Source organism: Saccopteryx leptura, chromosome 13 (assembly GCF_036850995.1).
Source record: "Saccopteryx leptura isolate mSacLep1 chromosome 13, mSacLep1_pri_phased_curated, whole genome shotgun sequence".
NCBI lineage: Eukaryota > Metazoa > Chordata > Mammalia > Chiroptera > Emballonuridae > Saccopteryx > Saccopteryx leptura.
Genome location: NC_089515.1, coordinates 35,370,965 through 35,396,772, shown reverse-complemented (window position 1 = coordinate 35,396,772; position 25,808 = coordinate 35,370,965). Strand labels below are relative to the sequence as shown.

Below are 25,808 nucleotides of genomic sequence, written 5' to 3'. Positions count from 1 at the left end.
GTTTTAGCAACACTTTTTTTTTTTCAGGGAAATACCTTTCTCATTCCAAACTACCTTCAAAATGAACTTTTCTCCTTCAAACCACCCATTTATTAGTCCACCAGATATAATTGATAATGAAGCAAAGTGCTGTAGAGAACATGTGTGGGCTTTAGAGTCAAACAGACTGTCTTGGAATTCCAGCTGTACCACTTAGACTTGTACAGTCTTGCAAGTTGCCTAACCTCTAAGCCTCAGGTTCCTCATCTATAAATGGGGATAAAACGTATCTGGGTAGTATGAGAATTGAACAAGGTAATACACTTAAAGTTATTGGCATATACCAGATACATAAAAAGCTCCCAATAAATGGTGCTAATATTATTTTTAAATGTTATTTACAAACTGAGTTTCATGAGAGTCCTCAGACTCAAGGGAACAAAAAGATGAGGGTCAGAATAGGCATTATAAATGACTGACCATGAAAACAAGTACTGCCCTGACCAGACAGCTCAGTTGATCAGGGCATCGACCTGAAGCACAGAGGGTACTGGTTCGATCCCCAGTCAGAGCACTTACAGAAAAAGATCTCTCTCTCTCTCCCGCTCCCCTCTCCCTTCCTTCCCTCTCCTCCTCCATCTCTCCCCCTGTCCTTCTCTCCCCCACCCCCTCTCTCACTCTGTCCTTCTTTCTGACTCTCCCTCTCTCTCTCTCCCCTTCTCTCCCTTTCTCTCCTCTTCTCTCTAAAATCAATAAATTTTAAAAAAGAAAACAAGTACTGATTTACTTCTTGCTGAATGTTAACTATTTAGTATCTTAATTGAGCATTGTGAAAGAATGGTATCTGTCACTAATTAAACAAATTAATGTACCAGTAAATTTGGGGATTTTTTCAATTCTATCAAATTTGATTAAAATGATTACCTTTGTTATCTTCCAAAAATGTTCAGTTTTGAGGAACAAATGTATTATTGAATATATTCAAAGAAGCAGTCATAATGTTTGCTAAAGTTTCATGTAAGTTGAATTATTTCTTTCAGAATAAATGCATGGGTTAAAAGTTCTTACCTTTTTAGGTTGATATTTTTAATTGTAGTATCAAAAATATTTATTTTATACTTGCCACATTTAACAGTTTTTATATTATGTCTTTGAAGAGACGTTCTGAATTAATGTTTTATAGTTAATATAGTTGAATATCACTTATTTGCTTCACTTTCTAAAATAATGATTTGTTAAAAGCAATTCTAGTGCAAATCTGCTGGGGTTTGTCATTTTAAAATGTATTTTGTTGGGGATAGTAGAATTTTAAAACTTGCTAATTAAAAATGTCATCTCTCTGACATGTACCCTAGGCAGATGACGTCAGTGCTCTCCTGACAGCGGCCATGCCCCCTTCTGCTCTGCCTTCGTGTTATAAACCTCAAGTGCTCAATGGCATAAGAAGCCCGGGAGCCACTTCAGATGCTCTGTCTTCAGGTCCTTCCAGCCCATCGAGTCTTTCTGCGGCCAGCAGTCTTGATAACTTATCTGGGAGTTTTTCAGAACTCACTGTGGTTAGTTCAAGTGGAACAGAGGGTGCTTCCAGTTTGGAGAGGAAAGAGGGTGAGATGCTACAAAGATAACTTTCTGACTTATATTGGAGTCACATATTGGGCAGTTGGAATGCTAAAAAGTCATTTTTTAAACTTTAAATATAAACATTAGTGTCAGGTTAACAGTAATCTAACTAAAAGTTTTAGTCTTTTATTGTTTTCCTTACGTTATTATAATTTCTAATAACACCTTTTCCTTCCGAGTTGAGACTTGATGCTGCTAACTTACTCTTTAAATGTAAATACGCTTTTTGAAAGGTTTAGAAATTCTTTTGGTTGAGTTGTTATGCCTTTTATCTACCTCTTCCAGTGTGTTACTAGAGTTATGAAATACTTTTTTATCCCATGTCAAAAACCAAATTTTGAAGATCCTGTTTTAAAAGAGACCTGTAATCTCTAAGCTGTTCTCTTTATCCTTTACCTGTCAGGATTTATCTCACCTTATGTGACACTGTGAAATGTTTTTCATAAATTTTTTGTGTGTGAAGTAACTTACATCCTCAAAGATAGGGAAACTTTCTTAATGGAGACAAAATAGACACACTAGTAGTTTCAACTCTATGGAGACTTAATTTTAAACATAGTTAATGAAAAGATTTTCTTTTGAACCTGAGAATATCCTATTGGTTAACTGTTTGTTCTAATGATGAACTCTTACAGTGTTCTCTTTGTATTATTTGATGTTTTGTTCAATGGCTATTAATATTTTACTTCACTTTTACTTTCTTTATGTATATAGCAGTGTTACAAAACTGTTATAATGTTAATATCTATTATTCTGATGTGAAATTTTTTCCCTCAGTTCCAGGGGTAGATTTTAGCATAACTCAATTTGTAAGAAATCTTGGACTTGAGCACCTAATGGATATATTTGAGAGAGAACAGGTGAGTAATGAATTGTTTCGCTTGGTTTGGTGTTTTATGGAACCTCAAGGAAAAAGTAGGACAGAACTTGAAATGTTCAACTTGTTTGGGGGCTGATTTTAAGAAACTGAAAATCAGTTACTCTTTTGATTTGGCTTGATCTTGGAATTTCTGTTCAGTTTATTAGCACATAAAAATGGACTCTCATGTAGTAATAGAATAACTTTCTTTAATGCAAAGTTTAGCTTATTCAACCCTGAAAGGAAATTAACCTTGAGCCCTGTTTGTTTAGTTCTGTTGTGTCGGTCACTACCCACTCTAAACCTGACACTTCACTAACCACTGTGTAAATATGCCATCTATATATCTGGGCTTTTCTAGGATGGTACCCGGTTGTAGTACTCTGTCAGAATACAATTACAGATTTTTTGTTGTTGTTCAGAATATATATAATAGTTACTATAGACTTGAACCCTAAGGAATTTTCGATCTAGTTATGGGGACCTGTACCAAGAACATGTGAAGTGTTAGATTTCTGGCATTGAATTTAGAAATTCAAAGAAAAGGTTACTGTGAGCTGGACTCCTCCGGGAGAGCTTCATGGAACATGTGTAAATAGAAGAGGATTTGTTTTAATGTCCTTAGTTTTACAAAGTAGAAATAGTGTATCTGAGATAAAGTACTGGTTTGAGCAGTGGTGCAGAACTGCCAGTTAGCATAGTCTAGAACCCGGAGGAACCCCTGAAGGCATCGGGGCGGATGGAGAGGCTATGGTAGAAAAGAGAATTACCTGAATGTGCTTAATTTGAAAGTATAGTACATTTTTGTTTTGCAGTTTGATTCTTTTCAGGTTTTTATGATAAATGATACTTGTAGTAGTTCATGACCCAATTTTAATTAAATTAGCTAATTAGCTGAAACTTTTCAGTTTGTTTAATAACTGGTTTACTACTTTCATTCCTAAGCTGTTCAAAAATTAATTAAGTAAATATATGAATCAAATACATTGTGACAATATATGAATGTCCACCAAATGAATAAGTCTTCTAAACAGTTGTCCTTTTTTGTAAGATCACTTTGGATGTATTAATTGAGATGGGGCACAAGGAGCTGAAGGAGATTGGAATCAATGCTTATGGACATAGACACAAATTAATTAAAGGAGTTGAGAGACTTATCTCTGGACAACAAGGTATTTCATTTTAAACCATTGCTATTGTCAGCTTAACAATTTCCATAAAGATAGTCCTCAACTAACTGATTGATCATTTTAAAATCTATAAGAGTACATTTAATAGGAGGAACTTCAGGAAATCTGAAATCAAGTCTTGACTCTGCTACTGTTAAGCTTTCTGAGCTACTGCTGTTTACTGTGTGAACCTAAGTAAAATTTCTGGGCCATTCAGAAATTTGGGAACTGCTTTAGCTCCAGAGATATGTCTGTTATTTGAAGTTACTCTAGCTCTAAAATTCTTATTTTAAAAGGTTTTAAACCTGGATATCTTGTATCTTAGGGTAATAGGTAATGGCTAGGTTATTTAGGCCTGTCTATAAAATACTTTATAAATCTCTCTTTTGTTGTAAATAGCTAAATTCTAAGTGTCAAAAATTACATTTAACTTCATTGTTAAACTGAGGAAATAATTTACCCTGGGGTCTGAAGCACCCTATAATTGAAGTCCTGGCTGTACAACCAGAATTGAAGACAAACCTCCACTAGCAAAATTAGAGGAGTTTTCAGGAAAGAATGACTACCTTCCAGGATAGGGTTTACCTCTTGAAGAAGGAAAAAAGAGTACCTCTAAAAAGTAGGTGATTCAAGCTAAGAAATGCTGTAACCTGGGAGTCTGGAGTAGGATCAGTTAAAAATAGGTGCATTCTCCTTGCCTGGTAGGCTCTAGAGCAGAATGTTTAAAATGTGAGATAGTCTTGGATAGTTATGGTATAGTTAACAAAACTTTCTATAATATTAAGAGGAGAAAGCCAAAGGCTCCCTAGAATGTTAGTATACAATATAAATAACATCAAAAATGAAGAGGAACTCGAACCCTCAGTTATGGAGTGCCACCATGACTTTTACTACAGTAACACCATCTGGCAGGATAGCAGGTGTGATGGAATCCTTGGAACAAGGGTCATTTAGGAAAGAGGCAGGTTAAAAAGGAGAGCAGGCATTAGGCCTCTTTCCTAAATGACCCTTGTTCCAAGGATTCCATCACACCTGCTATCCTGCCAGATGGTGTTACTGTAGTAAAAGTCATGGTGGCACTCCATAACTGAGGGTTCGAGTTCCTCTTCATTTTTGATGTTATTTATATTGTATACTAACATTCTAGGGAGCCTTTGGCTTTCTCCTCAGCGTGCCAGGGCAATGCTCCATTCACTGAGCCACCTAGCCAGGCCCTCTCACAAAGTTTTTTAAATGGAATCTTAAACAGAATCTTCCCATTTTTTTTGTTATATCTGTAACAATTCTTTAATTCTCTACAACAGTATCTCCAAAGCTCTGCTGTTTTCTCAGGTAGGGATCAAATCCTTTACTGTTGGGTCAGTGCACGGCAGTTTGCCTCTAGAGGTTAAGAGCAATATTCTAATTCTGAGTTCTGGTCTGACTAACCTGACTATCATCAGCATCCGAACTCTGATAAAGACTTATAGGGAGTACAATGTCTATAAGGAAATATGGAGACTATATAGAGGTGAGTATTCTACAGGATAAAGACTGTGACAAATGTTTGACTAAGGCCTCTTGGACCGCCCTGAAGAAAGACATTTATCAGTGTTGAAATAATAAGGACAAGTAAACTACAGACCTGATGCACCAAATAATGGCTAAGGCTTTTAAGTCAGAAACACAGGTGGCATGGAAGTACACATACGTGTACATACACACCTGCTGCTTGGAGGCAATGTCTGTTTCCATCACTGTTTTCTGCACTTTTCAATGCAGTCTTAATAACAGTGTGCCAGATACGATGATGTGTTTAGTATACAAACACGGCCTGCTCTCTTTTTTTTCTTGAGAGAGGCAGGGAGGCAGAGACAGACTCCTGCATGTGCCCTGACCGGGATCCACCCGGCAAGCCCCCTACTAGGTAATGCTCTGCCCATGTGAGGCCGCTTCTCTGTTGCTTGGCAACCGAGCCACTTCAGCACCTGAGCCATCCTCAGTGCCTGGGGCCAACTTGCTCAAACAGTGTGAGCCCTTGCTGCAGGAGGGGGAGAGAGGGAAGGGGAAAGAGAGAGAGGGAGAGAGACATGGGAGAGGTAGGGAAGCAGACAGTCACTTCTCCTGTGTGCCCTGACTGGGATTCGGACCCGGGACCTCCACGTGCCGAGCCAACCAGCCCGGGCTGCCTGCTCTCCTTTTTAACCTGCCTCTTTCCTAAATGACCCTTGTTCCAAGGATTCCATCACACCTGCTATCCTGCCAGATGGTGTTACTGTAGTAAAAGTCATGGTGGCACTCCATAACTGAGGGTTCGAGTTCCTCTTCATTTTTGATGTTATTTATATTGTATACTAACATTCTAGGGAGCCTTTGGCTTTCTCCTCTTAATATTATAGAAAGTTTTGTTAACTATACCATAACTATCCAAGACTATCTCACATTTTAAACATTCTGCTCTAGAGCCTACCAGGCAAGGAGAATGCACCTATTTTTAACTGATCCTACTCCAGACTCCCAGGTTACAGCATTGCCCTGGCACGCTGAGGTTCAATCCCTGGTCAGGGCACGTACGAGAAGCAACCAATGAGAGCACAGCTTAAACGGAGCAACTGGGTGTAACAATGAGTTGATGCTTCTCTCTCTCTCTCTCTCTCTCAGATGAGGGGGGGTTGAGCTTTATGAGAGTAAAAGAAAGATATATGTGGTTATCTTGACCATTGATATTCAGGAAATATGACAAATTTATTGCATTTAATTAAAGAATCTATTAAAGGTTAGAAAAAGCATTCAGTAGTTAGTAAACTTAATGGATTTCTCATTCTAGGATGATTTAAAAGGTTGAGTCATGCAAGTTTCTGTCATAATTCTTCCTCATAGTTGTAAAAGATAAAGGGACCAAATGCTGCACATTTAGTAAAGGAGATAATTTGAAGAAGAAAAACTTACTAAGAATAGAAGATAAAGAATAGAAACATTTTTCTGAACTATTTCTACAAAACCCTTATGATTTACCAGGTCAAAAATTAGTTTAAATGCAGTATAATGTTCTGGTTTGGATCCTGGAAGAGAAAAAGGACATTAGTGGGAAAAATTGGTAACTTAGAAAGTTTTTAAAAATTGGTAGTAAGCATCAAGTAAGTCGGATTATTTTTGTTTCATGTTATTTGAGGGGGGGGATGAATTTTTTTCTTTAAATTTCATTTGCTAGGTCTTAACCCATACTTAACTCTGAACACTTCTGGAAGTGGAACAATTCTCATAGATCTGTCTCCTGATGATAAAGAATTTCAGTCGGTGGAGGAAGAGGTATGTTCATATACCTTAAATAAATGTTGGTTCAGTAGGTAAGTCTTCTGGACATTTCCAGATCTACTTGAAAATGTAGTAGTATATTTGAATTATCCCTAACTCTTTTTACAACCTAAAAAAGCTTTCAAAATCAGCATTTATAATACACTCCTTCAATGAACCTTAATTCCAGTAACTTGGTTCAGCACTACAATTAATCCTAACATAGAATTCCTTTAGAGAAGAGATTGCTGTCATTTGAAAGAAATTGCTAATGTCACCTCCCTTCGTGAAGGCAATTGCAAAGCCCAGTATCTCAGACAAGACCCAAAATAGTAGATGACATGTATCCAGAAAGTGTTTCTTCCAGCTTTCTTTCTACAGAACTGGTGGATTCACTGAGATCTTTTGATAGTGCTTTACACTTTGAAGAACACATACTCTATATGTGTGAGTTGAGCACAAAGATACAAAATTGAATGACATATTTAATTCTAAAAGCCAAGAAACTCCAGTTCTTGATGAAATACAAATTGTGTTTTATTAGGTCAAAACACCTGGGAACAAATAAATCTTTGTTTCTTGGTATGTCAAGTAGTTTTATGTGTTTAGCTCACCTATGTATCCAGTTGGATGATTCTTCCTTTAGTTTGCATTATATAGTTTTCACCTACAAATAACTCTTTTCAGATTGATTATACTAGCTAACAGCCATCACTAAAAAATAGTACTTATTAATTTATAGAGCTCATACTCCTTAAATAACAAAAAATATTAAAAACCCATTTAATCTCAAAAATAGAATCATAAAAATCAAAAACCATGTTTCTCAAATCATAAGAGACATAAAAGCTAAATATTTGAAATATTTTTCCATCAGATGCAGAGTACAGTCCGAGAGCACAGAGATGGAGGTCACGCAGGTGGAATCTTCAACAGATACAATATTCTCAAGGTAATAAGTTAGTAAAAATAAGGTTTGCCGAGACCATAGATTTCAAAGCCTGAAAGCAGATTGGTCCATCCAGTAAGTCTTTGACATTGGCATCAGGGGACATTTGGGGAAAGAATATACCCTTGGAAAGATGAGATTCTGAAAATCTTGTGCTATTTTTATAACCAATAATTCAGTGTTTGTTGAACATAATTCAAGTTTAAGGCTTATGCTTTATGTTGGGGTAATGATAAGTCCTTTAGGTTTAGGACTTCATGTAAACTACTATTAAGGTGCTCTATGGTAACAAAGCTGAATATTTTAGTGGGCTCGAAAGGATATTATCTTTATAGCTCTATAACTCTTATTTGTCCTAACTGATATATTTCAGGTTTCTGTGAGTTGACATACATAATCACTTTTTTATAATTTTGGTAGTACTCCCTTAATACCATTATCCTTTCCAAAAACAGTCTTTTTAAAATGTTTTAAATCATTCTAATGAGAGTCCTGTCTCCTTATTGATATGTTACTTTTCTAGGGACCTTTTGCAACTTTGCTATTTTTCTTGAACTATAGCAAACAAAACTGTATACTCTATTTGAGATGCATGATGATTTTGTAATACCTATTGATACAGTCTTAATCATTATTAAAATAAGATGGTTAGAATTAAAATGTGGCAAATATCTAATAGCTAAATTTTAAACTCAAAAGTGAATAGCATTATCTTTCAGCTATTGTATTACTGTTTCACAATAATACATTACTATGAGTATAATATTAGATGTCATATTTTAGAGTTAGTGAATACTAAAACTGTACATTGAGATTGCTGTGTTCATACTATTAGAAACAATAATTTAAAACAAATATTTGGCCTGACCTGTGGTGGCTCAGATAAAGCGTTGACCTGGAAGGTTGAGGTCACTGGTTCAAAGCCCCAGGCTTGCCTGCTCAAGGCACGAATGAGAGTTGATGCTTCCTGCTCCTCCCCCTTCTCTCTCTCTCTCTCTCTCTCTCTCTCTCTCTCTCTCTCTCTACCTCTACCCCCCCCCTCTAAAAATGAATAAATAAAATCTTTTTTAAAAAGGTCTACTTTAAAAAATATATAAAATTAAACATTTGGGTAAAGGATCATATGTCTATGTGGGCTTTTTTTTTTAGTTTATATCATAGTATCACAGAAGAATCGCATCTTAATATTTCCATTCATTGAAGACATATAGTAATTTTTAATAAGATGATTATGCCTATTTCAGGCAAATTTTCCATCAAGTCTGCTTTGTGTCTGCAAACAGTAACGAGCAGTTTGTTAAGGACGAAAGCAGAGAGAATAGACATTTGATTACAGAGCACAGACACACCTCGCTTTATTGCACTTCACGTCAGTGAGCTTCACAGATTTTGCCTTTATTTACAAATTGAAGGCAAGACCCTCCCCCAACAAAAAGATTACAACTCTGTTGTAATATTTGCTTTATTGTGGTGGTCTGCAATTGAATCCACAGTATCTCTGAGGTGTGCCTGTAGTTGAATTTGAGAACCATGTTTTTCTTCCTCTATAATAGTTATTTTAACTTAGTATATTTAATGAAAATGTTTTCAATGATAAGACTTACTTTTGTTACTTTTCAACCTAAATGAGATCTCTCTGTGCCAGTTGTTCCTTGATTTTGTCTGTGGCAGTATTTTGAATTATTTTGAGCCAGCACTCTAGCTCCCACATGTGCCCTAGGACCAGCAGGGGGCTGTAGCACCTTTAAACACAGATAAACAACTCAAGGATTGTGAAATTTGACCCCATTAATTGAGATCAACATCTAACTTTAACTCTTCTCCAGACAAAAATTATTGGCATTGGATGGACAGGGAAAGAGAGTAATAGGGGGTGTGCATGTATGTATTTTAAGAATATTTTTTGCCTGACCTGTGGTGGCTCAGTGGGATGAAATGTCGACTGGAACACTGAGGTCACTGGTTTGAAACCCCGGGCTTGCCCAGTCAAGGCACATAGGACAAGCAGTCAATGAACAACTGAAGTGAACCAAGCACGAGTTGATACTTCTTGCTCTACCCTCCTCTCTCCTCTGGAAAATCAATAAAAATCTTTTTTTAAAAATTTTAAAGATTTTTGTTTGGCTGTTTCAAATACTTTTAATTAAAAACATATAAAGATAGTACTTTGAGCCAGATAAATCAGGGGGAGAAATATAATATTCTCTTTTTAATATGTATAGAATGGAACAAATCTAATTTGAAGATACTTAGTAATAATTGTAAGTTAATGAGAATGGATATATTTTAATCAGTTAATGGTATTATTGGTATATGACCATATATAGTTTTTTTTCCCTTTGAAGTTTTCAGTTTTCAAAATGTAGCTGTATTTCCATCTTTATGGTTGGATCAAAGTATTTTTAGTTGACTAAAATAACACATAATTTACATTTTAGAGAAAAGTTTTGCCTCTTCTGGCTGTCTGGCCCATTTTTGGTTAAGACAAACAAGATAAGTAATTATTGTAAGCTAAAGATGTGATTTTTCTGGTTTCCTTTTTAAAGATTCAGAAAGTTTGCAACAAGAAACTATGGGAAAGGTATACTCACAGGAGAAAAGAAGTTTCAGAAGAAAACCACAACCATGCAAATGAAAGAATGCTGTTTCATGGTAAGATTCCTCTCCTGCCACCATTCTCTGCAGTAGGGCAGTGTTTTGTCAGGTCTGAGTAATTAATATCTGTATAGTCCTCATGTCATTAAAAAAAATAAACTAAATTTCTGTAAATTTTATACTTAACCATAATGGGAAAAATATAGAATTGGAAGCATTAACTATTCATATTTTCCTTCTTTTTATAGTAGATTTTGCTTGTTATGATCATTCTGAGAAGTTTTTTTTTAACTAGTTTATTGAATTAAAATTAAGATAAGATCTGAAAATCACCCTAGAAGAATGTATACATCCTATTAACTTGATTGTCAAGAGCCATTGTCATAGAGCTTCTGTTTTCTAAGAACTTTTGTTGAATTGAGAGCGCCATTACTTATACTTATCATAGTTGAGATTTCCTTTTCTTTTTAATGTTGTAGTTGGCAGGTATTGATTGATCTTTCAAGTAAATATCAATGCACATATTAATGTAGTATTTATCAAGTCTTCAGGCATATTACCCATAATAGCTTCAATCTATTCCTTCATTTAACCTTGATTGCAGAAAAATTGTAGAAACCTGTAAAGTTTTATAAAACAGCATTTAAATTTCACATTTCCTGGAAGAATGGCTATAGCAGTCTGAAATGGTATATAATATCTAAATGGTATTTCTCATTCTAAAACTGCAAAAATCATGATAATTTCTTGGCACAGAGAAAAATATTTATGTATTGACTTAATGATTATAATGAGTGGTTTTTCTATTTGATAATAAAAATGATTTTGGTTTTTCCAAGTCAAGTAAGTGATTCTGTTCTTTAATATTTCTGTAAAGTGGAATTCATTATATTTTCCTGTTTCTTTATGAATAGGGACACTTTTTGATGAGTCAATTAGATATGTTATATCAGCTTTTCCCAGCTTCCACTCTTGCCTGGCTCCCATGCCCAGTACCTCCCTTTAGCTAAGCTCCCCTTTACACAAATGCAAGGAAGAAGGAGAAAGAAGTCGATATGCCGGATATAAGGGCACACCACATTTGCACATGGAATCTGTTAAAGCCAGTGATGACAGACAGAGAGCATTGGAAGGGAAGGAGAGACAAGGTATAAAGAAAAGAATGAACATGAAAAGATCACTTTAGCCACTTTTTTCTTTTTTTTTTAAAGTGAGAGGAGGGGAGATAGATTCCTGCATGCATCACTACCGAGATCTACCCTGCAGCCCCCTCCTAGGGCCAGTGCTCAAATCAGCCAAGCTATTCTCAGTGCCTGAGGCCAATGCTCAGACCAACAGATCTATCCTCAGTGCCTGGGGCAATGCTCAAACCAATTGAGCCACTGGCTCCAAGAGGGAAAGAGAAAGAAAAGGGGGAGAGGGAGGGAGAGAGAAACAGATGATCACTTCTCGTGTGTACTCTGACCAGGGATCAAACCCGGGATATCTGCATGCTGGGCCGATGCTCCATCCACTGAGCCAACTGGCCAGGGCCATTTGGACACTCTTGATATCTCAAAAAAGTACAAAGGCATTTTTATCATTGTAAGACCTAATTAATTCAGCCTTGATGTATGAGGTGATTTATAAGACTCTTGGTTCTGATTTGTATGCATTTAGGGTCTGGCATTTGATACCTCTAGCATTGTTATTTCAAGTGATCTGTTATTCTAATTGAATCTGTATGTGTCTTCATTTTGGCAGCTGAACCCCACCACTTTATTAGAACATTAATTGACTTTCACTATTCCTCTAAAATAGTTATTCTAAAGTGAACCAGCTGACAGTTGTTATCCTTGTTTTTTATTTTGCTTTATTGTATGCTTTATTGTATGTATGTTTAAGAATTTAACTTCTAAGAAGCTTTAGTTTTTGTTCTTCTAAGATAATTTCAAATTTTTACTCGTCTGTATATATTCTAGGGTCTCCCTTTGTCAATGCAATTATCCATAAAGGCTTTGATGAAAGGCATGCCTACATAGGTGGCATGTTTGGAGCTGGGATTTATTTTGCTGAAAACTCTTCCAAAAGCAATCAGTATGTATATGGAATTGGAGGAGGTACTGGGTGTCCAGTTCACAAAGACAGATCTTGTTACATTTGTCACAGGTAAGAGATCACTTGTTCTTATGTATTTTTGTGAGAATCAGATAAGAACTGGTTTTATATTTGAAAATGGGGGGGGTGCAAGGCATTATTTGGACAATTTTAGGAACCCAAGGTAGGTGTGTTTCAGGTTGTTTTTGGCCCTCTCACTAGTTATGATAGCTAGTATTTGTTTAATGATCTTTATGAGCCAGGCACAGTTCTAAGCACTTGATCTGTTACCCCCATCTAATCATTAATACATTTGGTGCTTTAAAGAATGTGGAATAGAGCACATCATTGGGCATGAAAGAGATTTTTTTTTGTGGCTCTTGAATATTGTAGGACTGTGGACTCTTTAAATTAGATTCTAGCCCTGGCCGGTTGGCTCAGTGGTAGAGTGTTGGCCTGGCTTGCAGAAGTCCCGGGTTCGATTCCCAGCCAGGGCACACAGGAGAAGCGGCCATCTGCTTCTCCACCCCTCCCCCTCTCCTTCCTCTCTGTCTCTCTCTTCCCCTCCTGTAGCCGAGGCTCCATTGGAGCAAAGATGGCCCGGGCGCTGGGGATGGTTCCATGGCCTCTGCCTCAGGTGCTAGAGTGGCTCTGGTAGCAACAGAGCGATGCCCCGGATGGGCAGAGCATCGCCCCCTGGTGGGCGTGCTGGGTGGATCCCGGTTGGGCGCATGCGGGAGCCTGTCTGATTGCCTCCCCGTTTCCAGCTTCAGAAAAATACTAAATAAATAAATAAATTAGGTTCTAGTATTCACATGCTAAAATGGTATTACTTGTCAAGACCTATTATTTCATGGTGATGCATGAGTATCTATCTCTTCCATTATGATATCCTAATTCTCAATTTGTGATATTACTTAAAAAGTAATCATAAAAGTTATAATAAAAGTTATAATAAAAGTTATAATGTGTTTTATAACTTTTTTCAGGCTCTTAGAAAGCTTGTTATTATCAAATAACTACTGTACTCATTTCAGCAGCACGTACTAAAATTGGAATGATACACCCTGCGCAAGGATGACACCCAAGTTCGTGAAGAGTAAATTAAAAAGAAAAAGGGGGAAATAACTACTTTGTACTTTTTCCCTCCACTTTCAGTTACCCTGATCTAACTCAGTTGTTAAAATCAGTCAAATAACTTGGCTCTAATTGATAAACTCCTCATAGGTAAATATCTTTTGCCATTTGAAAAACTGAGTAAGTAATTATTGAGACTTATTCTACAGTTAGGGCACTGCTTATAAACATCTATAGCAGTAGACCTGGCCAGATAGCTTGACTGGTTAGAGCCTCATCCCAAAGCGCAGAGGTTGCTGGTTCAGTCCTTAGTCAGGACACATACAGGAACAGATCGATGTTCCTGTCTCTCCCCACCCCATCCTCTCTCTCTAAAATCAATAAACATTGGAAATAAATAAAAATGTTTAGACTAGAATTGCAAAATGTAAAAATATATATATCTAGAGCAGTAGTTACCAAATATTAGCAAGATTCAGAATCACCTAAAGGCTAAAATGCAGGTTCCTGAGCCCTGCCTTCTGAGTTGCTGATTTAGTATGCTTGGGGTGGGTCCCTAGAACTGGAATTCCTACCAGGTTCCCAGGTGATACTGATGCTTCTGATCACTGTTCTAGAAAAACACCCAGAGCAGTATTTCTCAGTCTTGGTATCACATTGGAATCGCCCAGGAAGCTTTAAAAACTTTGTCCCACCCTTGGAGGTTCTATCTTTAATTGGTCTGGAGTATAGTGTTGGACATTAAGATTTTTAAAGGTGTCCCAGCTGATTTTGAAAGGTTGCCAAGATCAAGAATTACAGTCCTGGAGAGAGAGGTCTGTTTTTGATTTGTTCTTGTTCTTCCCCTAGATTTAGACTTGTTTAGGTATCTGAAATCACCCCTCCTGGGTATGACTTCCTATTCACTTTTTAAAAAATCGATTGATTTTTAGAGAGACAGACAATAGGACAGAGAGGGAAAGAGAGAGAAGCATTTATTTATTGTTCCTCTTAATTGTGCATTTATTGGTTGGTTCCCATATGTTCCCTGACCAGGGATCAAGCCACAACCTTGGTGTTACAGGATGATGCTCTCTCTAACTAGCTGAGTTAACCGGCCAGGGCCTCCCATCCACTTACATTTTAGATCATAAATTGGATGATTAGGAGGCTTATAATTTCTTGAGCTTCTATAAATTGAACGCTATTGTTTTTCCTTGACATATTATCTGGAAACCAAATAGTACTGGTTATTAGTAATAAGCAGTGTTCTAGTACCTCTTCTAAACTCTTTGAAGTGGAGTGTTTGGTTGTTTGGAAACTTAAGACATATATTCTGGATTATCATGGGACTGATTGTGACAATAATAGAAAATCTATTAGAAATACCAAGGTTCCAAAGGTCATAATTTTTTGTGGGTTGTTTTGTTTTTTCAGCCAAGATTTTTTTTTTTTTTAAGAGAAGGAACATCAATATGTTGATCCACTTACTTATGCATTCATTGGTTGATTCTTATATGTGCCCTGACTGGGAATTGAACCTGCAACCTTGGCATATCGGGATGATGCTCCAACTAACTGAGCTCTCTGGCCAGGGACTCAAAGGGCATGTTTAGAATAAAAAGTATAGATAGCATCTCTTTGGAGAATAGAATCATCAGCTGGTCCACAAAAGCTCTTGTTATCTCCTCTAAACAGAAAAGAGAAACAAGTAACTAAAGAGGGTGGAGGGGGACAGCTCATTGGAATTAAGGAAGGCCAGTCATATGCCAGAGGGGAGTGGGAGAGCAACCTACTTAAACTTCTGGTAAGGGAAGACCTAGTTAAGGAAGTAACATTTCAGCTGAAACCTGCAAAATGAGTGTTAGCCAGCTGAAGAGTGGTAGAATAGATACACCATTCTTGATGGTAGAGGAAACAGTATAGCAGTGGTCCCCAACCCCTGGGCCGTGGACCGGTACCGGTCCGTAGAGAAAGAATAAATAACTTATATTATTTACGTTTTATTTATATACAAGTCTGAACGATGTTTTATTTTTAAAAAATGACCAGATTCTCTCTGTTACATCTGTCTAAGACTCACTCTTGACGCTTGTCTCGGTCACGTGATACGTTGCCACTAAAATTAAACCCATAAACTAGCAAAATGAGTGAAAAACAAAATTCTGTCGAGTTTTTTTGCGAAGTGGAAAGGGTCAGTGAGGAGACAGAAGAAGAACCTATGACCTCGAAGAAAAAGAAGGCTTCATTTAACAGACAATAACAGAAGTCCTACTTGAAGTATGGATTTATCGCAACTGGTGATTCTCACGCACCAAGGCCGCTCTGCATAATATGTGGCGACCGGCTAAGTAATGAGGCAATGAAGCCTTCAAAACTGCTTCGCCACTTGGAGACCAGGCACCCTACTTTAAAAGACAAGCCTTCTGAGTATTTTGAAAGAAAAAAGCATGAACAAGAAGGACAGAAACAATTACTGGTGGCCACTACATCAATAAATACGAGAGCACTGAGAGCATCATACTGGTGGCTAATTCTATTGCTAAGGCTAAGAAGCCATTCACCATTGGTGAAGAATTGATCCTTCCAGCCACTAAAGACATTTGTCGTGAACTTCTAGGAGAGGCTGCGGTTAAAAAGATAGCACAGATGCCTCTTTAGGCTACCACTGTCACACGGCGCATTGAGGAAATAGCAGAGGACACTGACTCACAATTGCTGGAAAGGATTAATAAATCACCGTGGTACACTCCAGGTTGATGAATCTACAGATATTGACAACAAGGCAATGCTACTTGTTTACATGCGTTATCTTTATCAAGAGGATGTGCATGAGGATATGTTATATGCAGTATCATTGCCAACCAAAACCACAGCCGCAGAACTATTTAAATCGCTGGATGACTATATATCAGGAAAACTGAAATGGTCTTTTTGTATCAGCATATGCACAGATGGAGCTGCTGTCATGACCGGAAGGATGTCTGGTTTAACTACTCGGATTAAGGAGGTTGCACCTGAATGCGAGTCTACGCATTGTGTCATTCACAGGGAAATGCTGGCTAGCTGAAATATACCACCGGAACTTAGCAGCATATTGAATGATGTCGTTAAAGTTATTAACCACATCAAAGCACATACCCTTCACTCGTGCCTGTTCGAACAGCTTTGTGAGGAAATGAATGCGGAGCACAGACACTTTCTCTTATACACAGAAATAAGATGGTTATCCCAAGGGAGGTCCCTGGCCAGAGTGAATTACGAGAGTCGCTGCAGAGATTTCTCTCAGAAAAAAAGTCACCGCTAGCAGCACATTTCAGTGATGAGGAATGGGTCGTAAAACTCGCTTACTTGTGCAACATATTTAACAACCTCAGTGAACTCAATCAGTCACTTCAGGGGAAAATGACAGTTGTCTTCAAGTTGGCAGATAAAGTAGCTGCATTTAAAGCCAAACTGGATTTGTGGGGACGACGCGTGAACAGGGGTATATTTGACATGTTTCAAACATTTGCGGGAATTTTGGAAGAGACTGAGCCCAAGCCTTCATTGTCCCAGCTGGTGCACGATCACCTGTATTTGCTTTTAAAAGTTTGAACACTACTTCCCAACCACAAAAGACCCACTAATTGCCAAGGAATGGATCCGCAATCCATTTGTCAACAAACCAGGTGAATCCAGCGTGTCTATGCAAGAAGAGGATCAACTACTGGAGATTGCAAATGACGGCGGCCTTAAAAATATGTTCGAGACTACAACTCTGCCGGTGTTCTGGATTAAAGTCATGGCAGAATACCCCGAGATCGCCACAGAAGCACTAAAAACCCTGTTGCCATTTCTGACATCCTGTTTGTATGAAGCAGGATTTTCTGCAGTGACAGCAACCAAAACAAAATTACAGAATAGACTGGACATAAACAACACACTTCAGGTGTCATTGTCTCCCATTACCCCTAGATGGGACCCTCTCATTGCAGAGAAACAAGCTCAGGGCTCCCACTGATTTAGCGTTATGGTTGTTGAGAGATAGGCTACTATCTCTCATTCTATATAAACATTATAATGAAAAACCCTTAACTTACAATATTCATAACAATGGTGAGTTGTATTTTTCATGCACTTTATATTTGTTTTTGTGTTGTATCTTATTTTTAAGGCATGTTTAAATGTTACCATAGCGACTGGAAAGTGTTTGGAGGCAGAGAGGATGTTACTCATGTTATGTTGGTGCAATGTTAAGAGGACGCTTCTAATAAAGTTGCATATGAGTACACAATAGATTCATGTTTATTGTCATAGGTTCATGATTGGTAGCGAGCCTGAACCTATCATATTACATATTGATGTCAGACATGAAACGTCAGAATAACAAATTTAAATACAGCCTGAATAATGAGGACATGCTTGTTCCTCCTTTAACTTAGCCCAATAAATATCGTAAGTTCGACAATTATATTTTAAAATACCACAGTTTTTACGCTGGTTGCATAGTTTTATTTTGTGCATTTATCCGTCCCACCCTAAAGGCCGGTCAGTGAAAATATTTTCTGACATTAAACCGGTCCGTGGCCCAAAAAAGGTTGGGGACCACTACAGTATAGCATTATATGTCTGACAGCCAGGGGATAAGAAAGTGTGACCTATGTGAAGAAAGAAAATGTCTGGAACATTAACACAAGATAAGATTAGAGAGTCTGGAGCCATCGTTAAGGGGTTTGGATTTTCTTCTAAGTACAATGAGCAGCCTTTAAAAGGGTTTAAGCAGAAAATTGATGTGATCTGATCTTTTCTGTTTTTTGTTTCCTAACTTACTGGTTGTTTAGAAGGAAAATAGTTTAAACATGAATTACAGTAGAAACAGGAAGGCTAGTTTAGCAGCCATTGTTATAGTCCAGGTGAAAATTTAAGAGAAAAGAATGGATTTCAAATACATATATTTTATAGGTAGAATCCAGTGAACTTAATTGGAAAAATGTGCTCTTTGCAAGCAACTTCTTGGAAGCCTCTTAAACCTCCTCCTTCCCACTTGGGCTCTAATTTGTGCTTTTGCTGGGATACAAACAGGATGGCTGAGTCTGCATATCTATAAGATTATTACATATTCAGGTTTTATATAATTAAAGTAACAACTTATTTCATTAATGAGACCAGAAGGCATTCTTATCAAGTTCTTTTAAGGGTGAAATAAAAAATAATCGTAAGTGTTTATGTATAAATGTATTAAAAAGCTTATTCAGTATGCACAAATAAAATTCTCATATGCTATCTTGCCTTCAAGACATCTTTCCGTTTCCCTTTACAGGCAGCTGCTCTTTTGCCGGGTAACCTTGGGGAAATCGTTCCTGCAGTTCAGTGCAATGAAAATGGCACATTCTCCTCCAGGACATCATTCAGTCACTGGTAGACCCAGTGTAAATGGCCTCGCCTTAGCTGAATATGTTATTTACAGAGGAGAACAGGTAATTCAGTTTTATTTGTTCATCTGCAGCAATGCTTTAGAACCCTACTTTAACCTCTTCTTGCTAATCTCTTAACATATGTTGCCTTAAGAAATGGGTTTCTTTTTAAATTTTTTGGAAATAATTTCAAACTAACAGAAAAGTTACTGAGACAGTAAAGAGAATTTCCTTTAAAATGTTAACATTTTAATACTCTCTTCTTTATCCATCAATCCCTCCCAAGTTCTGTGTGTGTATAATATATATATAATTTTTCCCCCCTTCCCCTGAACTGCTTGAGAATGCAGTTCCTTTACTGTTAGGAACAAAGGCATGCTTCTTTACCCTTAAATATGTACTTAAGTGTATTTCATAAAAAGGAGATTCTCTTAAAATTATCAAAATCAGGAAAATACCGTTGATATATCTAACTCACAGTCTTTAGTGAGATTTTCCAAATTATTCTGGATTTTGTCAGCTTTTCTAAAATATAATTAATCAAAATCCTATATTGAATAGTTAACCTGTCTGTAGCAAGGAAGTATGCAATTCCCTCTTAGTGACACAGATCCAGTCAAAAGCATTTGTTTAATTGTGTTGAATTGGAATCACCTAAGTTATTAAAAAACACATACTTAGTACTCTTCTAGACCTGCTGATTCAAGATCTAAGAGATTGGAATCAAAGTAAGGATGTTGAAAAAAATGCCCTTACATGGTTCTGATTCACAGCAGTAATTAGAACCTCTCCCTAAGGTTAGAGATCCTTATGGTAAGTCTCCTTTCAAAAAATCTGTTTACACTATTTTAATTTATCTTTCTCTTTCAGGCTTATCCTGAGTATTTAATTACTTACCAGATTGTGAGGCCTGAAGGTATGGTTGATGGATAATTATTTTAGGAAACTAACTCCACTGAACAGAAAATCATTTAAGCAACTGGTGGCCTCTTAGTTTTTACTCCTTTGCTGAGAAAAATCATCTTGTTCACAAGCCTGTGGCAAAAGGATAAAAAATGTGAAAGAAGTTTAACATTGTGACTTGATAAAGCTTTAATAATGTACAGTGTTTTCTAAATATTTTCTGTTTTTCAGCACTTTAACAGATGCCATTCCAGGTTAAAACTGGGTCTGTCTATACTAAATTATAAACAGAGTTAACTTGAATCTTTTATACGTGACACAATGATTCAAACAAAAACTGTAATCCCCTCAACAGAACTCATTTTACTAATACAGTACTGTGTTCTTTAAAACACAGCATTTACACTGAATACAGTTTCATTTGTAAAACTGTAAATAAGAGCTTTTGTACTCGCCCAATATTTATTTACATTGCTTTGTAATATAAACCTACTGTTTTAGAACTGCAGCGGTTTACAGATTTTTGTCATATGTGCCGCTCATCTGCACTTCATCCTGCATCATCACGATTGAGTGATCTTGACATTTGATTTCAGAGACTTTGTCAGTTGGGAAAGATTTATTATCACATTTAATTTGCTGATGGAAGCATTAATCACTCATTAGAAATCTTTCCCATTTAAGAGCCTGTTTCATGACTTCTCTAGGGATTTAATTTGTGCTACGTTTTTACAATTGAGATACATTCCAAAGAGCTCTAACTATGATAGTCCTGATTACTTTTTTTTTATTGAACTTTTTGGGGTGACACTGGTTAACATAATTGTACAGGTTTCAGGTGCCCAATTCTACAAGATAGTCTTGATTATTAAAGATGCTTCTCTACTAGCATCAAACTCTGTGTTTCACATTGGAAACATTTTTCATGTTATTTTATGAAAATTAGAGCAAGTGCTTTTATTTTTTTAGAGAAGTGAAGTCCTGCCAATGAATAATTATGGTGTTCTTTTCATGGAATATAAATAGGAAGGTAAATTTCAGAGGTGGGAGGGTAATCTTGAATAATTTTCCAATATATTCTAATCACATTAAATGTAAATTCGAAGAAATAGCAAATTAGAGTGGGTGGTCTTTGTCATATTATTTTTCCTATTCTTTTTTCTTGGCCTTACTGTTATATTTATAGCCAATCTATACACCATAGGCAAGCTCCACCTAGTTCTCTCCTGGCCTCTTGAATGGGTAGCTACAGTGAGAAGGGTGCTCTCTGCTCTGGGTTGCTTCATCCTGATGTTAAACCCAGTTGGAAAAGCCTTTGTGCCCTCCCTGGTGACCAGGGTTATTTGACAACTGTGGAGAGAATGCTGTCCCTTAAAATGCCATTCCTATTTTCTAATGTAAACTATGTTTTCCAGAAAAATGCTGAAGAGTTACAGCTTGTCAGTGTGTTGACTCTCGCTTCCTTATAAGTCAAGACAATATTTTTACCCACTTAAGTTTTTGTAACTGAGGACGTTCCCTTTCACTCTATACCAGTTTACCTTGTTTTACATTTTACTCAGTGTCTAACTAAATGGCCCTTTATAATAACGTGTACATAAAATGCTAGACGATCATGTTTCTTATCTTGAGTAAGAGTTAGAGTAATGAATATCTGGAGTTTCTATAATGTAAATTGTGATTATTATTTAAAAGGTCAATTCCTGACCTTTAAGTCATTTTATACAGCTCTCTAATAATTACAAATGTGATCCTAAAGTCATTTCTTGAAACTCAAAAAGAATATGCCAAATTTTATGTAATTTTTCAGGGTCTAGAAGCTTCCAGGTTTTATAATTAGAAGATAATGAGATGAGTTAATGGAGTTTATATTTACATACCTTATCTCTCAACATTTAGCCCATAATCTTCACCCTATGAGTGAATCTGGAATTGCTTATCATGTAAAATTAGCGTGGTCTATGAGTTTACAATATTGCAGCCTGTGTTGTTTCATCTAACCCATTGCTTAGTGTGTTTTTCTATGGATGATTATATTATGGTTAATATGTTAGCATGGCAATATTTTCAGATAGGTTTTTGTTTGTTGGGAGCTTGGGGGGGTGGAAGGGTTAGGGGATTTTTTTGGAGTTTTTGCATGAAATATCTTACTTTATAATGATGAAATTGCTTTTTTTTAATTTTGTGAATTATTTTGAAGTGAGATTTAACTTTTTGTGTGAGTAGTACTATTATATCCATCTTGAGTGTCTTGTACTGTATCACATTCCATACCCTCATTTAATTCATAATAAACTGTTCACTTTTTTTCTGGGTAGCATGGTAATTTTTGGAGTAGTATAAATGTGTTGAATGGACTGTGAGAAAATGGATTAAGATTACAATAAACCACAATTGCAGGAAAACATTGTATTTCTGAATTGAGTAGTGATAAAGAATGCATTTTAAACGTTGAAATGTAAAATGTTGTGACCATATCTGCTCAGATGCTGTAAGATTGAAAGGAGCTATAAGATGCTTTTAGACATTTAGTGCTCCCATTACAAGTTTTGGCAAACCTTAAAGCTCATTCCTGGGAAACCTTATCTTCTTAACTCATGAAGAGGAAATATAATTTTGTTTTACATATTATATAAAAAATTATAAGTTTTCAAATCTTAAAAGTTAATGGTATTTATTACTCTTAAAAGAAAGTATGGTAAATGTATTTTAGATTTCAGTATGCTAAGTGTTCATGTATGGGATCAATTCTCTGCTTTTCATAGTAAGAGAATAATCGTACAAGTAACTCATAAGACATTGCTTTTAAATATTTTTTAGCAGCTTTATCTTCCTGATTTAGTTAGGATAATATTAAAGTGTTTGCTAGTTCCTAAGCCTGCATTCCAGTGTATGATGTGATCCAGTTGTTTGCAGGGAGTTGAGGACTGAAAACATGCAAATAAATTTCCCTAAGCCTTTGTCATTAGTGTTTCTGACTTGCCCTATAGCTACTGTCCTGTCCTGTTAGAGGCTAGAGTGACAGAGTAAGCGAGTTGTCCTGCCCATTCTTGACCAGGAGAACTGTCATATTTTTGTAAATTTAGACTATACTGTGGCCTTTCTGCTATCTCCTAAATCCTACCACCCGACCTCCCTTTTCATGCTTACTAGCTTAGACAGGCTGTAACCTAAAATCTTAGTTATACCCTCCTAGAAGGTTTTCCACATCCAAGCCACCATTATCAGAAGTGTCTTCTCCAATTCATTATTCACACCCACAGTTGTCATTCCCATCACACAACGAGATACAGAGTCCCCGCCAAATGGTCTGCCAGTCTACTAAAGAGCAATGTTGTACAAAAGTGGCCTGTCGGTTGGGTTGGTCTGCACACGTTACCAACCCATGGAGAGAGGAAAAAATTTAGAGGAAACTTAAAGCAGTTATACATTGCTGCAGTGTTTTTAACGAAAATATTATTCTGCAACAAATTAGAAATTAAAAGGGGAAAAAACTGGTTTCTCTCCGATAATTTGAAAGATATAAGAAATACATCTGTTTTGTTTACCAATAGACCAATCACTTAGCACAACCTGGCACATAATAATTCCTCAGGAAACTTTTGTTGTGCTAATAAATATTTATTAAATGACTGGGCTCTATGCTCATATGGATCTGGATTTGAATTTTACTTTATCCCTTCTCACCTGTGCAGGCTTGAACAAATTACATAACCTTGATAAGCTTTATAGTACTTAGAGGATTGTGGAGAAAACTAAATGATATTCTGTATGTGCCACTAAAAAAATCTGTGAAGTAGCGACTATATTTTATTATTTATATATATTTTAAGGCTTTATAAACCCTCTCCACACCTTTTTTTCTTTTTTTTTTTTTTTTCTGAAGCTGGAAACAGGGAGAGACAGTCAGACAGACTCCCGCATGCGCCCGACCGGGATCCACCCGGCACGCCCACCAGGGGCGAAGCTCTGCCCACCAGGGGGCAATGCTCTGCCCATCCTGGGCGTCGCCATGTTGCGACCAGAGCCACTCTAGCGCCTGAGGCAGAGGCCACAGAGCCATCCCCAGCGCCCGGGATCTTTTGCTCCAGTGGAGCCTTGGCTGCAGGAGGGGAAGAGAGAGACAGAGAGGAAGGCGCAGCGGAGGGGTGGAGAAGCAAATGGGCGCTTCTCCTGTGTGCCCTGGCCGGGAATCGAACCCGGGTCCTCCGCACACTAGGCCGACGCTCTACCGCTGAGCCAACCGGCCAGGGCCCACACTTTTTTTTTTAATTGATTTTTTAGAGAGAGGGGAGTGAGAGAGAGAGAGAGAGAGAAGGGGGAGGAGCAGGAAGCTTCCACTCCCATATGTGCCTTGACCGGGCAAGCCCAAGGTTTCGAACCAGCGACCTCAGTGTTTCAGGTCGACGCTTGATCCCACTGCGCCACCACAGGTCAGGCCCCCACACTCTTATAAACCTTCCCCACACTGTTATTAACCTTTCCCACACTTATAAACACTTTCTATGCTCTTAAACACTTTATACACTCTTAAACCTACATAATTATAATGACATAAAATTCTATATGGGTACTCACCAGTGAGTGTACTACAACTTAAATGAAGATGATGATTTAATATTCTTTTAATATGTTTTAATTAAATTTTTATATTTTCAATTTTTTATGCTAGAAAATGCTTTTTTTTTTTACCACAAAAATAATTAAAATAATAAATATATAAAAATACCTATATAGCCTGACCAGGCGGTGGCGCAGTGGATAGAGCATTGGACTGGGATGCAGAGGACCCAGGTTCAAGACCCTGAGGTTGCCAGCTTGAGCACGGGCTCATCTGGTTTGAGCAAAGCTCACCAGCTTGGACCCAAGGTCACTGGCTCAAGCAAGGGGTTACTTGGTCTGCTGAAGGCCCACGGTCAAGGCACATATGAGAAGGCAATCAATGAACAACTAAGGTGTTGCAACGAAAAAAACCCTGATGATTGATGCTTCTCATCTCTCTCCGTTCCTGTCTGTCTATCCTTCTCTCTGACTCTCTCTCTCTGTACCTGTAAACTAAATAAATAAAAATTAAAAAAAAAAAATACCTATATAGCCCTGGCTGGTTGGTTCAGTGGTAGAGCATTGGCCCAGCGTGTAGAAGTCCTGGATTTGATTCCAGCCAGGGCACACAGGAGAAGCACCCATCTGCTTCTCCACCCTTCCCCTTCTCCTTTCTCTCTTGTCTTTCTCTTCCCCTCTCACAGCCAAGGCTCCATTGGATCAAGGTTGGCCTGGGCACTGAGGATGGCTCCATGGCTTCCGCCTCAGGCACTACAATGGCTCCAGTTGCAACAAAGCGACACCCCAGATGGGCAGAGCATCATCCCTAGGCATGCTGGTGGATCCCAGTCGGGCACATGCGGGGGAGTCTGTCTCTCTGCCTCCCTGCTTTTCACTTCAGAAAAATACAAAAAAAAAATTTTTTTAATAAAAATACTTATATACCGCAAAATCCCACAATATAGCAAAAAATCCTCAATACAAATTATATATATATACAATTTAAAAATCCGCGATACAGTGAGACGCGAAAGTGAACTGCAATATGGTGAGGGACGACTGTAAGTGGTAAGTGGTTATTATAATTAATATTGTTATTTTCCTGAATGCTCCAGGACTAGTAGTTGAGTTTTCTCACTTGTCATGGAGACATAGAACATAGAATTTTAAAGCAGCAAGGTTAGCGGCACATTTAAAGCCCTTCATTTAAATGAAACTTAACACATTGTAGACAGATCATGAGAATTCTCATGTTTTCTGTTCTAAGGCTTGTGGCCAATCACAACAATTACCGGCTTTTCATTGTCATTCAGAGAGAAACAGTGTAACAGAAAACATTCGCTGAAGTTAAACATTATAAAAGGAGTTAAAAGTGATTGGTCTGTTGTCGT

The 25,808-nt window shown here is 37.3% G+C and overlaps 1 protein-coding gene across 3 annotated transcripts in view; it reads left to right on the top strand.

Moving 5' to 3' along the window:
* The window catches only part of TNKS2 (tankyrase 2), a 70,568-nt gene extending 47,732 nt beyond the window's left edge, over positions 1 to 22,836 (top strand). For all 3 annotated transcript variants that reach the window (XM_066355660.1, XM_066355661.1, XM_066355659.1), the window contains 9 exons: positions 1,335 to 1,584; positions 2,377 to 2,459; positions 3,510 to 3,630; positions 6,818 to 6,915; positions 7,778 to 7,852; positions 10,396 to 10,501; positions 12,406 to 12,592; positions 18,879 to 19,035; positions 19,843 to 22,836. In XM_066355660.1, the coding sequence (XP_066211757.1) occupies positions 1,335 to 1,584; positions 2,377 to 2,459; positions 3,510 to 3,630; positions 6,818 to 6,915; positions 7,778 to 7,852; positions 10,396 to 10,501; positions 12,406 to 12,592; positions 18,879 to 19,035; positions 19,843 to 19,905 (1,140 nt within the window). In that variant the 3' untranslated portion in view covers positions 19,906 to 22,836. The remainder of the gene's footprint in view (positions 1 to 1,334; positions 1,585 to 2,376; positions 2,460 to 3,509; positions 3,631 to 6,817; positions 6,916 to 7,777; positions 7,853 to 10,395; positions 10,502 to 12,405; positions 12,593 to 18,878; positions 19,036 to 19,842) is intronic.
* Positions 22,837 to 25,808: the final 2,972 nt, after the last annotated feature.